Source organism: Salvelinus alpinus, chromosome 38 (assembly GCF_045679555.1).
Source record: "Salvelinus alpinus chromosome 38, SLU_Salpinus.1, whole genome shotgun sequence".
Lineage (NCBI taxonomy): Eukaryota > Metazoa > Chordata > Actinopteri > Salmoniformes > Salmonidae > Salvelinus > Salvelinus alpinus.
In genome coordinates this window covers 4,159,000-4,175,620 of record NC_092123.1, presented here as the reverse complement: position 1 = coordinate 4,175,620, position 16,621 = coordinate 4,159,000, and the positions used below count along the sequence as shown (strand labels likewise).

Sequence of the window (16,621 nt, the reverse complement as noted above, 5' to 3'; positions counted from 1 at the left end):
ACTTGACATGCCATTTTGGGCGATGAGGGAAGCCAGGCTTGAGCTTGGATTTGACACGAAAGAGATTTGCGGTGTGTGCGTCTGTGTGGATATATATAGCAATTCATTTGAAATTCGACTTAGAGTAAAATGACCAGGATGAACCTACCTATCAGCTTGATTTATTCAAACATGCACACAGATGGTATATAATGCTGTGCTGTATGTCCATGCGAGGAATAGGGAACATGCAGCAGCATTGAGGACATGCATAAGAGTGTGAATAACAATGTAATGTCATTACTATCTTAAGTGCCCTCTGTGCAGGATAGCATCATGATTTCACCCACTCCCCTGTTGAGCACGTAATGTGCTATAATATTAGATGTTTGGTCACTTTTCCACTTTTATGCTCAACTGATAATGACAGAATGTAGTTTTTTTGCAACAGGCTCTGCAATATACCTGCAAGCAATCTGTTTAGAGGACTGAAGAGCTTATCTATTGTATTGAATCTTGATTGTTCAAAGTTTGCAGTATTGCAATTCTTTATTTACATTTAATACATGTTCACCTGCACAACACTGAAGGCACAAAATAACATAGAATGTGTGACATATATACAAAAATTACAGAATAAATTATTTTATCTACATTGGTATAAAATAAAGTTTACATAAAACATTTTCAGAGTTGAACAGGGTTGCTTACTCGATCAGAATAATAAAGTGAACGCATAACCTGAACATTTATCATGCTGAGAGAAACTGGTCAGTTGTGATTTGTAAAAATGACACTCATACAAAAGGTTCTTATACACATCAGTAGTTCTGTCCCCTTCAGTAGCAGGAAAGGAACAACGATAAACAGAAATTGCTGTTGAAAAGTAAGTTGATTGTCATGCACCATCTTTTAAATGGCATTTGATTAGTGCAATGCATTTCTTCTGTACAGATGCAAGTTATGATTTATATATGTACTGGGACTTTTAAGTGCTATGTTTTGGGAAAATGGATTTGTATAAAGATGTTCCCACTGGTTGGAATACAAAATGTGGTATTGAAATAATGCAAGGGCTAAATCTAATGAACGACAGCACTAATGTGCACTCCATCATTGCGACCCAGAATACATGTTGGCATTTTGTTAAGTCTACGGCATTTTGAGCATGCTGATTATGGCATATGATGGAAACAACATGACAGAGTTGAAGGCCTGCCAAAGATCTAAGCTGAACTGGTAACAAAAACTTACCCCTGCAGTACCTATTTGCCTTCCCGATAATTACATTTGGGAAAGATATCTGTTATATCAGCAACTTCAAGTGCTGTCTGTCTACAGTGGCTTGCGAAAATATTCACCCACCTTAACATTTTTCCATTTTGTTGCCTTACAACCTGGAATTAAAATGGATTTTGGGGGGGGGGTTGTATCATATGATTTACACAACATGTCTACCACTTTGAAGATAGAAAATATTTTTTCTCGTGAAACAAACAAGAAATAAGACAAAAAAAACAGAAAACCTGAGCGTGCATAACTATTCACCCCCCCCCAAAGTCAATACTTTGTAGAGCCACCTTTTGCAGCAATTACAGCTGCAAGTCTCTTGGGGTATGTCTCTATAAGCTTGGCACATCTAGCCACTGGGATTTTTGCTCATTCTTCAAGGCAAAACTGCTCCAGCTCCTTCAAGTTGGATGGGTTCCTGCTAGTGTACAGCAATCTTTAAGTCATACCACAGATTCTCAATTGGATTGAGGTCTGGGCTTTGACTAGGCCATTCCAATACATTTAAATGTTTCCCCTTAAACCACTCGAGTGTTGCTTTAGCAGTATGCTTAGGGTCATTGTCCTGCTGGAAGTCCCAGTCTCAAATCTCTGGAAGACTGAAACAGGTTTCCCTCAAGAATTTCCCTGTATTTAGCGCCATCCATCATTCCTTCAATTCTGACCAGTTTCCCAGTCCCTGCCGATGAAAAACATCCCCACAGCATGATGCTGCCACCACCATGCTTCACTGTGGGGATGGGGTTCTCGGGGTGATGTGAGGTGTTGAAACATCTCTCCACATTGTAAGGTGTTGGGTTTGCACCAGACATAGCATTTTCCTTGATGGCCAAAAAGCTTAATTTGAGTCTCATCTGACCAGAGTACCTTCTTCCATATGTTTGGGGAGTCTCCCACATGCCTTTTGGCGAACACCAAACGTGTCTGACTTTTTTCTGGTCACTCTTCCATAAAGCCCAGCTCTGTGGAGTGTACAACTTAAAGTGGTTCTATGGACAGATACTCCACTCTCCGCTGTGGAGCTTTGCAGCTCCTTCAGGGTTACCTTTGGTCACTTTGTTGCCTCTTTGATTAATGCCCTCCTTACTTGGTCTGTGAGTTTTGGTGGGAGGCCCTCTCTTGGCAGGTTTGTTGTGGTGCCATATTCTTTCCATTTTTTTAAAATAATTGATTTAAGTTAATGGTGCTCCGTGGGATGTTCAAAGTTTCAGATATTTTTTTGTAACCCAACCCTGATCTGTACTTCTCCACAACTTTGTCCCAGACCTGTTTGGAGAGCTCCTTGGTCTTCATGGTGCCCCTTGCTTAGTGGTGTTGCAGACTCTGGGTCCTTTCAGAACAGGTGTTTATATACTGAGATCATGTGACAGATCATGTGACACTTAGATTGCACACAGGTGGACTTTTAACTTTTAATAATTTAACTAATTATGTGACTTCTGAAAGTAATTGGTTGCACCAGATATTATTTAGGGGCTTCATAGCAAAGGGGGTGAATACTTTATGCATGCACCACTTTTCCATTTTCTCTTTTTTTTAATTTTATGAAACAAGTTTTTTTTTTTTTTACTTCACCAATTTGGACTATTTTATGTATGTCCATTACATGAAATCCAAAGTAAAATCAATTTAAATTACAGGTTGTAATGCAACAAAATAGTAAAAACACCAAGGGGGATGAATACGTTTGCAAGGCAGTGTATAGGAAAACAAAATAACAAAAAAATGGATAATTATACAGTACATTCTGTGCTACAAATGACTTGTATGTCCAAGACCGCTGTGGGATATGTAGGTCTTCGACTGAAAACATAAGATGGCAGTTTTGAACAAGGCACTTCTGGAGTTGAATATAAAACCATGAATTGTCTTCTTCTATCAGTTAAATGCAGTTTGATGCTCCAGAACCTCCAAATAATCTGGCTCGGTGTGTAGGTTAGCTTTGAGTTCAAAGTACTCATTTTGCATTTGTTCCACCATGACCTTCCGCGGTCTCGACAACATAATAGTCTCCATTAATTTCAGTTCCTCGTGGTGTCCTGATCCTGGGACCTGCATCTCTACCGTTGGTTGCAGCTGGGACATGTTTTTCCGGAGGTATTCAGTAATTCCGAGCTGCTGCAGCTCCCTAACCCTCTCCCTCTCTAGTATGTTTTTATAGAGGGAGCTCGCATCTCCGAGTGTTACGAACTCAGTTGGGCAGTCGGACGTCACAGCTCTGAACTTCAAATTAGAGCCTGTGAGAGGGGAAGTATTCTCTGTCTCCATGATGCTACGACAGATGTGCTTTGGTTCGTCCAGTTCATTGAGGTCGGACTCATATTCTTTATGCTGAGTGCAGTAGGTGGGGTTGCGGCAGATCTGGACGATGGGGCTGTGTGAGCGCTCGTCGTACACGGTGCTTCCGGTCCTCTGCCCCAGTGTGTGGTGTGTGGTTTTCTGGCCGTACATGCTGTATTGCAGGTGGATGGGGCTGCTGCTCTCCCGCGGCTGCTCCTCCGCCTGTTTCTTCTTCACCCTCCTTCGCCGTCTGTGCACGAGGAATGCCACGATCCCTGCTGAACAGAAGATGACCATGAGGAAGATGACGAGCAAGCTAAGGATCAGAACGGAGAGCGGAACTGAGTCCGTGATTGAGCTGAAGAAACCGCTCCTAGTGCCGTCAGTCGACACTGTGGTTGTCTCGTCCTCATCCGTGGGCAAGGAGTAGGTCACTAGGCCGCGGCACAGCAACTCGTTTCTGAGGGCCCTCAGCTCAGCTTTCGCCACTTTTCTCGGTGTGTGACACAAAATGGAACCTACGACTGTGTCCTTCCTCAGCTTCTCAACCCACTGTTTGAGACTGATTAAGTCACAGCTGCAGTCCCAGGGGTTGTCCTCTAAATAAATCTGCTCTAAAGAGTCAAGCTGGTCCAGCACGTTGCTAACAGGCAGGTGCATGAGCAGATTCTTTCTCAGGTTCAGTTTGGTGAGGGGCATGTTGCGAAATATCTGCAATGGGAGACTAGTCAGCAGATTGTTATTCAAAGACAAGAGTTTGAGATTTGGCAAAGGATTAAAAGCTCCTGGAACAATTTCTTTGATAATGTTATATTCCAAATATAGGTATTCAAGGTTGTGGAGTCCAATGAACATGGTCGCGGAAAGGGTTTCAATTCTGTTGCCGTTGAGATAAAGTTTTTTCAAATTGCTTAAGCTGAGAAAAGTTTCATTGTCAATGTAATCAATTCGATTGTTGGCTAAATTCAATAACTCCAAACCGTCATATGTGACAAAGTCATATTTCAACAGTCTCTGAATCATGTTTCCTGTGAGCACCAGCTTGGTAGGGCTTTGCCCAAGTATTCCAATATCTGAAATCCGTTGAATCCCTCTGTCCTGACAATGCATTAAAAACCCAGCCACAGGGTGACTGTGACAAGAACAGTGTTCCACACAAGGACTCCCTGGAACATAAGCAGGTGTCGGAATCTTTACGTCATCCTTGGCGCCCTCTAACTTCGGAATCTCTGCCACTTTGGAAGACGGAGTGACCACCATGTCCAGTGACTTGGAAGGCTCCTCTAAGTTGATATCAGCGTGAGAGGGGCAGAGAACATCCCGTTTGATTTTGGCTAGGATGGTGCCCCTGAGCTGGTGGGGGCTGCTGCAGACCACCTCCCCAATGGCCGACTGGGCCCGCATGTTCTCCATCCAGATCTTCAGGTGAAGGATCTCACAATCGCACATCCAGTCGTTGTCCTCCAGACGAAGCTCCATGATCCGCCCAATGTGCTCCAGGAAGCCAACGTAAGGCAGGGTCTGTAACTGGTTCCCCCGCAGGTCCAAGTGGGTGAGCGGAACAAACCGGAAAATATTGCTGGGAAGAAACTCGATGGCGTTGTCGTTGAGGATCAGAACTTTGAGGCGGATGAGTTTGCTGAATGCCCCCGGCTCGACCACGCGGATGAAGTTTGTGTCCGCCTGGAGAAACTCCAAATTTACCAAGCCGTGAAAAGTGTCTTCCTTCAACATGACCAGGAAATTACTGTTGATGTGGAGCTTCTTCAAGGAGCCCAGTGCACTAAAGACCCCAGGTTCAAGCTCTTGTATGCTATTAGCCCCGAGATGAAGTGAAACGGCATTCTTTAAACCTTCCAAGTCTTCTGCATGCAACTCCACCAAGTCGTTTTTGTACAGATTGAGGTGGAAAGGTAGAGCTGACGGCACTTTGATTTGGGAGATCTTGCTGATATTTCTCTCCTCACAGTTAAGATACAGGATGCCATCTTTTTCTTCACAAGAACACAATGAGTCACAGGATTCACTCAGAAATGCCTTGGAGGGCTGGATGTCTTGGAAACAAGCAGCAGTGAAAAATGAGCAAAGGAAAACGATGCGGGGTAGCATTTTCTGTCCGTTGTATCTGCAAAACATAAAGAAGAAGGACAGAGGGAGGGAGGGAAGAGAGGGAGAGAAAGATGTTACCAAAATGTAATGAACTTGGAAAACAACATAAAAACATAGATTAAATCAATAATCACAAGTATTTGTTTACATATTTTTGCTATAAGTGTCTTAACTACTTTGATTAGATTATCAGTCCCTTTAGACAGACAATAAAGCATGGTCTCCTATTATAGAAATACACTGACCCATTCTTTCCGAACTGTGCATCTACTTTTATTCCTGGATCATACAATCAATGCAATTCTCACAGTATAGAAAATGAACTTGAAACTGAATACACAATGAACTTTAATATTAATTATGCATTGATGTATTATATGCATGAAGGGAGCATACAGCTATCTTTGAAGGAATGTGAGGAATTCATATTCTTTAAAACACGCACGGCCTAGTGAACATTGGAATCTTGTTTACATGGACACAATACCTCATATACAAGGTAATGTAGAAAACTTCATCTGTTTAAATAACACACTTGGGTATGGCCTAGAATAGATTTGATCCATGTTTTTAACCCAAGAAGAGGGAGCGTCAATAAATAAATAAAAATCCCTCAAATGAGCAAACATGTATTTTCTCACCCACGCGATTTTCCTTTTCGGAATTTCTCACACAGCAATGTGTGATCATCACGCGAAGCAGTGCTATTTCATTGATTCTCCCTAGATACCGAACTAGCTTGATATTGTAGGTTGGGTGTATTGTGCGGTGTGACAGGCCTCACACTGTTGGATGACAGCGCTGCACTGCATTGGTGGAAGAAACAAATGACACCGATCAAAGACTGAAAGCTTTATCACTAAATGCTTTATGTGGAATCGGGGTAAGATTTTTTACAAGATAAAAAATTAAATATATACTATTGAAAAGTGACTGGGTATATTATACAATGGATGACAACAGGGTCAGGAGAGTGGAAAAAAACAGCCCCACATCTATTTTCAGAATCAAATGTGTATAGCTTGTGGCGAAGCAACTACACAGATCCATTGGAGGCCAGTGAAGCCTTATAATGCCTTCTCATGCATGTAAGCAAGGCCAACTCATCACCAAGCAGTTACTCTGCTAGTAGGAGGTAAAAAAAAGAATACTGGGAAAACGGTGCACTCTGAACGAAAGAAAAAGAGCGAGAAACCTCGGAAATAAAACGTGTATCACTCGTCCCCTGTGGCCCTTGTAATATACACAATGATCCTTGTCCATATATCGCCAGACAAATAGGTCATTCACACTGTTTGCTCTGTGTGCTTCATATTGCTCTCAAGTGCAATCTGTTAGGCAGAGTGCTCGCGCCAAAATGGGGGTTCCCGCTTGATGGTTCCATAGCACCCTTATCCTGCATCACTGATGGTGTTTTAACACAACTGCAGCAGGTAGCCTAGCGGTTAAGGGTGTTGGGCCAGTAACCAGAAGGTAGTTGGTTCGAATCCCTGAGCTGACTAGGTGAAAAATCTGTCAAAGTGTCGTTGAGCAAGGCACTTAACCCTAATTGCACCTGTAAGTCGCTGTAGATAAGCGTGTCTGCTAAATGACTCAAATGTAAATGTCACAGTGGTGTGGAATATTCACAATGTAGCATATCAACCCTGTTATTAAGTCATAGCAACTCATAGCTTTCGGATAATACAGCTATTGCTGTTTGAGACCATTGTTTGTCCATTTAAATTGATTTGCGGTGACTGATGCTCCTAATACGTCTCCTCTGGCCGAGCAGAGCAGTTTACATGGCACTGATATAGCCTTGTAGACTCATCCTCGGTAAAGGGGAATGACATACATGCTAAAGCGTTAATCATTATCTCATATAGCTGCTCTTTTCTGCCTCTAAGCATTGTAGATGCAGGATACAAACGCTACTGCTACTTCTATGGCTACCACTACCGCTACTGTTACTTCTACTGCTACTGCTACTGCTACCACTACTTCTAGTGCTACTTCTACTAATACCACCATCAACAACACTAACAAGACTACTATTGTATTCCCTAAGTGTACAAAACATGCTCTTTCCATGACAGACTGACCAGGTGAATCCAGGTGAAAGCTATGATACCTTATTGTTGTCATCTGTTAAATCCACTTCAATCAGTGTAGATGAAGGGGAAGAAACAGGTTAACTTCTCTAGGGTAGGCAGCAGCATTCGGAATTTTGGATGAAATGCATGCCCAAATTAAACAGCCTGTTTCTTGGGCCCAGAAGATATGATATGCATATAACTGGTAGATTTGGATAGAAAACACTCTAAGGTTTCCAAAACTGTTAAAATAGTGTCTGTGAGTTTAACAGAACTGATTTGGCAGGCGAAAACCTGAGAAAAATCCATTCAGAAAGTAGTTTTTTTTTTGGTTTGTAGTTTTCTATTCAATGCCATTGTAACGATCTTCGTCGGGCGAAAGAGAGGAGGACCAAGATGAAGCGTGGAGAGTATTCATTTTAATAGAATACTTGAAAAAAAACAAAAAAAACAAACGACGACGACAAAACAGTCCCGTAACGTGAACACAGAAACACAGTAACAGGAACAATAACCCACAACCCACAATACAAAACAGGCTACCTAAATATGGCTCCCAATCAGAGACAACAAAAACACCTGCCTCTGATTGAGAACCATATCAGGCCAAACACATAGAAATAGACAAACTAGACAAACATAAAATTCCCACTCATATCACACCCTGACCAAACAAAACATAGAAACATACAAAACAAACTATGGTCAGGGCGTGACAGCCATTACAGTAACCCTTCTGAATTTTTATAATAAGTATTTCTGTATTTGAATTTGGCGCCCAGCAGTTTCACTGGCTGTTGAAGTGGTGGGACGCTACCGTCTCACGTGCCCAAGAGAGGTTAAAGAAGGATTTTTAACCCTTGAGACAATTGAGACATGGATTGTGGAGTGCCTTTGAACCGCGTATGGTAGTAGGTGCCAGGCGCACTCATTTGAGTGTGTCAAGAACTGCAGCGCTGCTGGGTTTTTCATGCTCAACAGCTCCCCGTGTGTATCAAGAATGGTCCACCTCCCAAAGGATATCCAGCCAACATGACACAACAGTGGGAAGCATTGGAGTCAACATGGGCCAGGATCCCTGTGGAACGCTTTCAACATCTTGTAGAGTCCATGCCCCAACGAATTGAGGCTGTTCTGAGGGCAAAAGGGGGTGCAACTCAATATTAGGAAGGTGTTCCTACTGTTTTGTACACTCAGTGTATAATTATGGGTGGTTAAGAAAGGCTTCAGTATTTCACATCGTTTTTAATAATGGAATGGCCAAGATGTGTCTTTATCACTATCAACAGAGGCTTTGACTTTCACAGAAATATACCCAATATATTCCACATTTTGGCATTTCTTCCAGAGCAGGTGGTCTTCCACAGCAATGTCATCCATTATACGACCAAACACTGATGCCCCACCACAGCATTGATGACGGACACACAGCGGCTGAGCGATAACAGGCGTCCATGATGTTCCATCACGTCAGCTGCGAACCCAGCTCCACTCAGGCGGCCAATCTTACAGCACACACACACACACACACACACACACACACACACACACACACACACACACACACACACACACACACACACACACACACACACACACACACACACACACACACACACACACACACACACACACGATCCCCCGATGAGATAGCTATAATTGGCGCCTGATCGATAAACGCCACCGTGCACACGGCTTGCCACAATAAACAATGCAGCACATACCTTTTCAGTGTGCTCGGCTGGTGGGCCCCTCCTCGTTGATAGCGAGCATATGCGTGATAGGCTAATAATAGCAGCACGACGGGGGGGGGGGAACCCAGTTCCCCTAGTAAAGACGATTTAGCAGGCATGCATTTCAAAAGGATATGTTTAACTAATTTGGTGCAATTGTTTTTCATAAGGATTATCAGTCAGATGTACCAAGTGACTTTAAATATGTTTTGCAAAAAAGACATCCGCAGATGTGCGAAGCATTGTCACAATCAAGGCACTTGGCTCTGCAGTAATGTAAAACAGTACACTGCAGAATCTGGACCAAAGGAATACCCCTCCCTTACTCCCTAGTTAGACCAGAAATGTATTATTATTCTGTTTTAAAGGAGACTTTGGATGAGGCCATTTGAGAATATCACACACACTGACAGAAGCAGTCATTGGATTATATAGGGCCCATGATTTGTTTAAGAGTTGTCTTTACTCAAGTCATTAAGGTAAAAGGAAGAGAATCTTCCATAATAGCACTGAGCTGCATGACCAAAACCACAGACATGCCCAAACCTGGGAGATCTTGTAAAACTCGTCAACTTTAAATGACTCATGATAAATAACTTTGACAAGTGACTATCCTTCCTCACCACACAAAGTAGTGACAGTAAAAGTCTCAACAGCACATCTTGTTCTCTACAGAAGCATCATCCAAAATGACGTGATGTTGAAATATCCTAACGTAGCCAAGTCGTTTTCATCTGTGTAGATCCATTACACAAGCCAAGATTAGAACACTTAAACCCAACCCAAAACAAAAGGCTGTGATTTCAGTATAATCACTTTATACAACATAAACATGACATTTTCAAGTCACATACACCACCGTGCCAGTTTCAAATCAACACCATGATTCAAATGGCCCCTCTGGATAGATAAGTGGTGTTCGTTTATGATTATGTATTTCTGCATGGTGTATGGTATTGGCTTTGTGTATTGACATACACACCGAGTGGACAAAGCATTAAGGACACCTGCTCTTTCCATGACATAGACTGACCAGATGAAAGCTATGATCCCTTATTGATGTCACTTGTTAAATCCACTTCATTCAGTGTAGATGAAGGGGAGGAGACAGGTTAAAGAAGGATTTTTAAGACTTGAGACAATTGAGACATGGATTGTGTATATGTGCCATTCAGAGGGTGAATGGGCAAGACAAAATATTTAAGTGCCTTTGCACGAGTATGGTAGTCGGTGCCAAGCATTGGAGTCAACATGGTCCAGCATCCCTGTGGAACGCTTTCGACACCTTGTAGAGTGTAGAGTATATGCCCCCAATGAATTGAGGCGGTTCTAAGGGCAAAAGGGGGCACAACTCAATATTAGGAAGGTCTTCCTAATGTTTGGCATACTCAGTGTATGTTCACCATTTGCAATATGACCTCTAATTGCTTATTTAGTTATATTATGGAGCCATAGTGTTGAAAGCTAAGGACCACAGTGTCTCTATACAGACGTAGCTTAGCCAGCAGACTGGAGGCTAGACTAGGGGTTGTTACTGCTGCACACCGGATGCTACGCTCATGGCTGAAGGACTCTAGGGGAGGCAAGGCAGAGAGAAACTCAATTCGAGAGCCATGAGAGCAAATTAGGAGCTTCTGCATACGGTATTGTGCAGCACATGAATATGCACCCGGTGGAGGACCTCTGCGCAATGTTCCCAGGCCAATTAATGGAAGGACAGTTCCCTATTCCAGTGTATTGGAAGTGATGTGCTTGCCCTACAGGGAAACCACTACTCCCACATACATCTATAGAGACGTCACCAAGGTCCTCAGTCCCACAGTCCACGGATGATATTTACATTCGATCACTCAAGACTGACGAAAGGTCACTCACTCTCTGTCCCATTGCAACTATTTCATAAGGTCTGCATTTGTGTGTGTTTGTTTGTTTGTTTCCTGTTCTCGGGGGGGGGGGGGGGAATGATTTGCACCTCCATTAATAAATACTCAATGACTTGCCTAATCAGGAATACAGTTAGTGGGTGTTCACGGGTGAACACTCCAAATGGGAATTTACATGATCCTACCAGAGCAGGAATACAATCTAGCACAATAACCATATATTGTAACCATGTTCTTCATGTTTTAAGTTAGATTTCAATGCACAGTGAGTGCATAAATGTGATGACCAACTCAACTTGGTCATCCTTTAGCTCAAAGACCATGCACTTACATGGAATCCATAGTCACATTTTATTCTGTTCTATTTTGTTCCCAATGTATAATATTATTCTACGCATATGACTAAAATGTCATTAATTTAAAACCTAGGCCTGTGTAATTTATTTGACACATTTTCAAACAATATTCCATCTGCAGTTACAGTGCACAGCTTAGTAATTGCATTCTGGTTGCATGGAGGTACCTTCCATGTTAGAACGATGTTATAAATGCCCCCATTTATGTGGTAGCCTAATTTAACTGATTTACACACAAAACATGTTGAAATTAGAACGTATGCACAAATACATTTTGAGTCAAGCTGGTTAAGACTAGTGTGTGCTATTATGACCAATAGAAATCGCTCGGGAACATTTTAGGTGAGCATATGCTGAATCATGTTACATGTTCCAAGGACGATTGTAGTAGGCTAAATCAATGCGTTGCTGGAGATTTGCAGTACGTGCAGCTGAATTATATGCATGGCGGTGCGCCAGGTGCGCGTAAAATACCTGAATGTGTCTGTCGACCCAGGTGTAATGTTACTTTAGCAATTTTATTTCGACTAATTCAACTGCCCTCACAAACGAAATAATTATTGAATCAGACAATCCAATTGTTGAAGTTATGTCTTTCCAACTGCAATCTCTAAAAACACAAGCGCTTTGGCCAGAACACTTCCAGACGTTTAGATACCAATACAATAAAAATCGATATATCTGTAGGTTATTTGGAGGAAAGCGAGCTCCCAGCGTCAGCTCCAGCTAGTCCGAACAAACCTCGACATATCGAACGGACACCTGGATACCACACAAGATAGACGCAGGAAGTTAAAGTGACTATATGTCTTACCAGTCTAAAGAAAGGTTGGCAACAAACTAATTTGAGAAAGTAACGCATTTATTACAGTTGTGAGACTTCTCGTTCGGATGATATGATAGGCTACTTACCCGTTGTGCAGAGTGAGAAAGACTGTGGCTAATCCAAAGGATGCTTGGGTTAGAGAGGTTGATCCATGTGGAGACGTCAGGATGCGAAGCATCAAAAGTCCCCTCAAACCGTTTATTTAAATTTTACAGCATCTTCTTTAGAGAATAGGCTAGGCATACTGGTGTAAATAACGTTTACTTTTGTCACCTCTTGTTTTAGTACTAGACTGTCGGCGTTTACAATGCCGATATTTCCGTGATATTGCAAAGTGTTCAACCCGACACGACCCGTCCGAGGCAATTGTGGGATGTGTTGGCCTTTCCAATTTATCTTTGATTAATTAATTAATTCATGTAGATCCTTATTATTCTCCCTGGTCCATCCTCTCTGTTAACTTCTTCTGATAAGTTACCAGCCACTGAAGGGTGAGTGTAACTGTAGAGCCTTTTTGGAATACTGTTCCTTAGAATTTGCATGCTTTTGAGCGGTGTAAAGCTCCGAAGTATTGTAGTTGTTCTGGGCTCCTCCCCCCCGAGACTCACTGACTTTTATGGCATTGAATGGCGTTGTGGAACGCGTTTAGGAGATCAGTATCTGGTTCTGAATGTCAGGTTGCCCACAGTAGCCCTACGAATGTTGATATAATATAATTATTTCGAATGTGTATATATAGATTCATTAGAGATTCATATGCATCTGTAATGTCACTTATTGATCTGCTTTATTTATGTTTTTGTTTGTGTTAAGATTACTGTTTTGGGGAAACAGAAATCTTTCCTGAGAGCCTTGATCACAGTGAATATCACTTTGGGTCATGCAACTGTCAGAAATCGCAGATTCTAAAGTATTTAAATGGTAGGTGTGTGTGTGTGTGTGTGTGTGTGTGTGTGTGTGTGTGTGTGTGTGTGTGTGTGTGTGTGTGTGTGTGTGTGTGTGTGTGTGTGTGTGTGTGTGTGTGTGTGTGTGTGAAGGCGTGTGTAGGCGTGTGTAGGCATGTGCAGGCGTGTGCTTTATGGCTATGTGTGGTAAGCATGAATCCTAATATTTCAAGTGAACTACAAGGAATGTTTACTGCTCAGAGGTTACCTTGTAAAGGTGTTTACATGTGTTGCCTGTTCTCATGAACTCTCTGTTTTATAGTAAAATAAACCCTCACCTTGGCTGGCTTTTTACAGTTCCTATCAGGGAAGCTAGCAGTATGCTAGGTGTTCAACACATCATATTTTATTAATGCTCAAAATAACAGGAGACAATGGATATGGTTTCACCCACTAGATATTAAAGACAGTTGACATGTTGGACAGTTGTCATGAATAATGCAATGTAAAAGTGTTTAGGACACCCGCATTGACAATGTGTTCTCATCCTGAGAGCACATAGATACATATTATTGGTTATTTACATTCCATCAACGCTACCAGTTAGTGTATTCTTTCCATTACAATTCTACCTGTCACTCACTGAGGCCTCATACAATGGAAGTTATGTGTGAAGGTCTGAAGCTAAGACAGCTAAGGAACCATCCTTATAACGACTGTCCGTTCACAGTCTATGATACAATGGCCTATACATACAAACAGATTGAACCCTGTGCATACTTCATCCTATGTGAAAGATCAATGGTTGGATTTTCTGGTCAGTAGTGCATGAGCTTGGATGGGATCTGACTCCAACTGAATCTCATAGTTATATACCATTACTATATCTCTGTCTGATTGTGTCAGGCGCATTTGGAAACTGTTCAAAGAATGATTCTCTGATCTGAAGATGTTCAAAGAATGATTCTCTGATCTGAAGATGCATTGGTCTTCACTTACAATATTTTACTCTCATGGGGTAAGATATATTTAGATAACACCTGGAATAATCCATCTGCAGTTCGATTATTTAGTCCAACATTTGTTCATTTGGTTTACTGCTTCGTAACATCTCATTTGAATCAGAATTTGTCCCCACGTTAAGTAAATCATATTTGAAGATATAGCTAGAATTCAATGAAAGTTGCACGGTAAGCCATTGGGCTTGTCGTTTGAATCACAGATGTGGACGGTTTACGTTTGTGTGCATTAACGCACTTTTACGTTTTCTGTGGTTTGAGGCATTATCTGCTATCGATTGAATTTCAGCCTTTCAGGTAAATATCTGACAAAATATCAATATGCAGGTATCACAGAAAGTTTAGAGCCCAGCTGTCTAGCTCCAGTGTTTTCGTATGGTGATGCAAATATAGCACCTTTGAGCAAACCGAATCTCACTGGAAGTTCTACATTTGTTGAGAGTTTTTTTTTTGTTGTTGACCTGAAGGCACGATGTGCCTCATTGTTTTTGTTGACTCTCCCCACACACTGTCACAGTCTGACTCAACCGTGCTACCCCCCACTGATCCTCTTTGTCTTCCTCGTAGGCATGTCACTACTGGCCATTTTACATGAGAACCCCACTTCACCCTGTAGAAATAAGACAAACTGGGAAACACTGGGATTTTAATCTGAGTAGGCAACACAGGTGTCTGTAAACTGGTATAAACTGGTATAACGTCAACCCTTCTTCTGACAGTTCCATTATATATTTTCTCTGTTTCGTTTACAGAGACATATTGGTGACATGACGGAGAGCCTATCTACGGAACTGGTTTCAAGAACCAGCCTCCATCAAACATGAAATTATGACGATGAGGGATGTGAGATGAGTGAGGTTAGTGAAGTGAGCACATCATTTCCTATGATGAGAGACACATACACAGGAACCAGGCCCCAACTTGTCGCATTCTCAGTAACTAGTAGAATAACCTGTCCTGGCAGAGTTTCACAGTCCAGTAATGCATTAGCTATATTGACAGAGGATTGCTTTCTATGTAATTGATGGTCATACGGTAGAGTAGGAAGAGATAAAGAAACATTCCTGTACTTCTCTCTGATGCCAGAAGTGTGGGAACATTTGATTTATTGTACACTGCTCAAAAAAATAAAGGGAACACTTAAACAACACAATGTAACTCCAAGTCAATCACACTTCTGTGAAATCAAACTGTCCACTTAGGAAGCAACACTGATTGACAATAAATTTCACATGCTGTTGTGCAAATGGAATAGACAAAAGGTGGTAATTATAGGCAATTAGCAAGACACCCCCAATAAAGGAGTGGTTCTGCAGGTGGTGACCACAGACCACTTCTCAGTTCCTATGCTTCCTGGCTGATGTTTTGGTCACTTTTGAATGCTGGCGGTGCATGAGACGGAGTCTACAACCCACACAAGTGGCTCAGGTAGTGCAGCTCATCCAGGATGGCACATCAATGCGAGCTGTGGCAAGAAGGTTTGCTGTGTCTGTCAGCGTAGTGTCCAGAGCATGGAGGCGCTACCAGGAGACAGGCCAGTACATCAGGAGACGTGGAGGAGGCCGTAGGAGGGCAACAACCCAGCAGCAGGACCGCTACCTCCGCCTTTGTGCAAGGAGGATTAGGAGGAGCACTGCCAGAGCCCTGCAAAATGACCTCCAGCAGGCCACAAATGTGCATGTGTCTGCTCAAACGGTCAGAAACAGACTCCGTGAGGGTGGTATGAGGGCCCGACGTCCACAGGTGGGGGTTGTGCTTACAGCCCAACACCGTGCAGGACGTTTGGCATTTGCCAGAGAACACCAAGATTGGCAAATTCGCCACTGGCACCCTGTGCTCTTCACAGATGAAAGCAGGTTCACACGCACATGTGACAGACGTGACAGAGTCTGGAGACGCCGTGGAGAACGTTCTGCTGCCTGCAACATCCTCCAGCATGACCAGTTTGGCGGTGGGTCAGTCATGGTGTGGGGTGGCATTTCTTTGGGGGGCCGCACAGCCCTCCATGTGCTCGCCAGAGGTAGCCTGACTGCCATTAGGTACCGAGATGAGATCCTCAGACCCCTTGTGAGACCATATGCTGGTGCGGTTGGCCCTGGGTTCTTTCTAATGCAAGACAATGCTAGACCTCATGTGGCTGGAGTGTGTCAGCAGTTCCTGCAAGAGGAAGGCATTGATGCTATGGAC

At 42.6% G+C, this 16,621-nt stretch overlaps 1 protein-coding gene across 1 annotated transcript; it reads right to left on the bottom strand.

Moving 5' to 3' along the window:
- Nucleotides 1-499: 499 nt before the first annotated feature.
- Nucleotides 500-13,094, bottom strand: LOC139566345 (SLIT and NTRK-like protein 6). The gene is made up of 2 exons (XM_071387462.1): nucleotides 12,618-13,094; nucleotides 500-5,674 (listed from the first exon to the last, which is right to left on the bottom strand). Exons 1-2 carry the CDS (start codon nucleotides 12,707-12,709, stop codon nucleotides 3,148-3,150), a joined length of 2,619 nt encoding a protein of 872 aa, XP_071243563.1. The 5' UTR covers nucleotides 12,710-13,094; the 3' UTR covers nucleotides 500-3,147.
- Between the last annotated feature and the right edge of the window lie 3,527 nt (nucleotides 13,095-16,621).

Bases quoted from the DNA above. Each gene is read 5' to 3' on its own strand.
- LOC139566345 (XM_071387462.1), bottom strand. From the start codon at position 12,709: ATGCTTCGCATCCTGACGTCTCCACATGGATCAACCTCTCTAACCCAA. The intron at 5,675-12,617 runs GTAAGTAGCCTA...TATGTTTTGCAG, and splicing joins TTTCTCACTCTGCACAACGG to ATACAACGGACAGAAAATGC.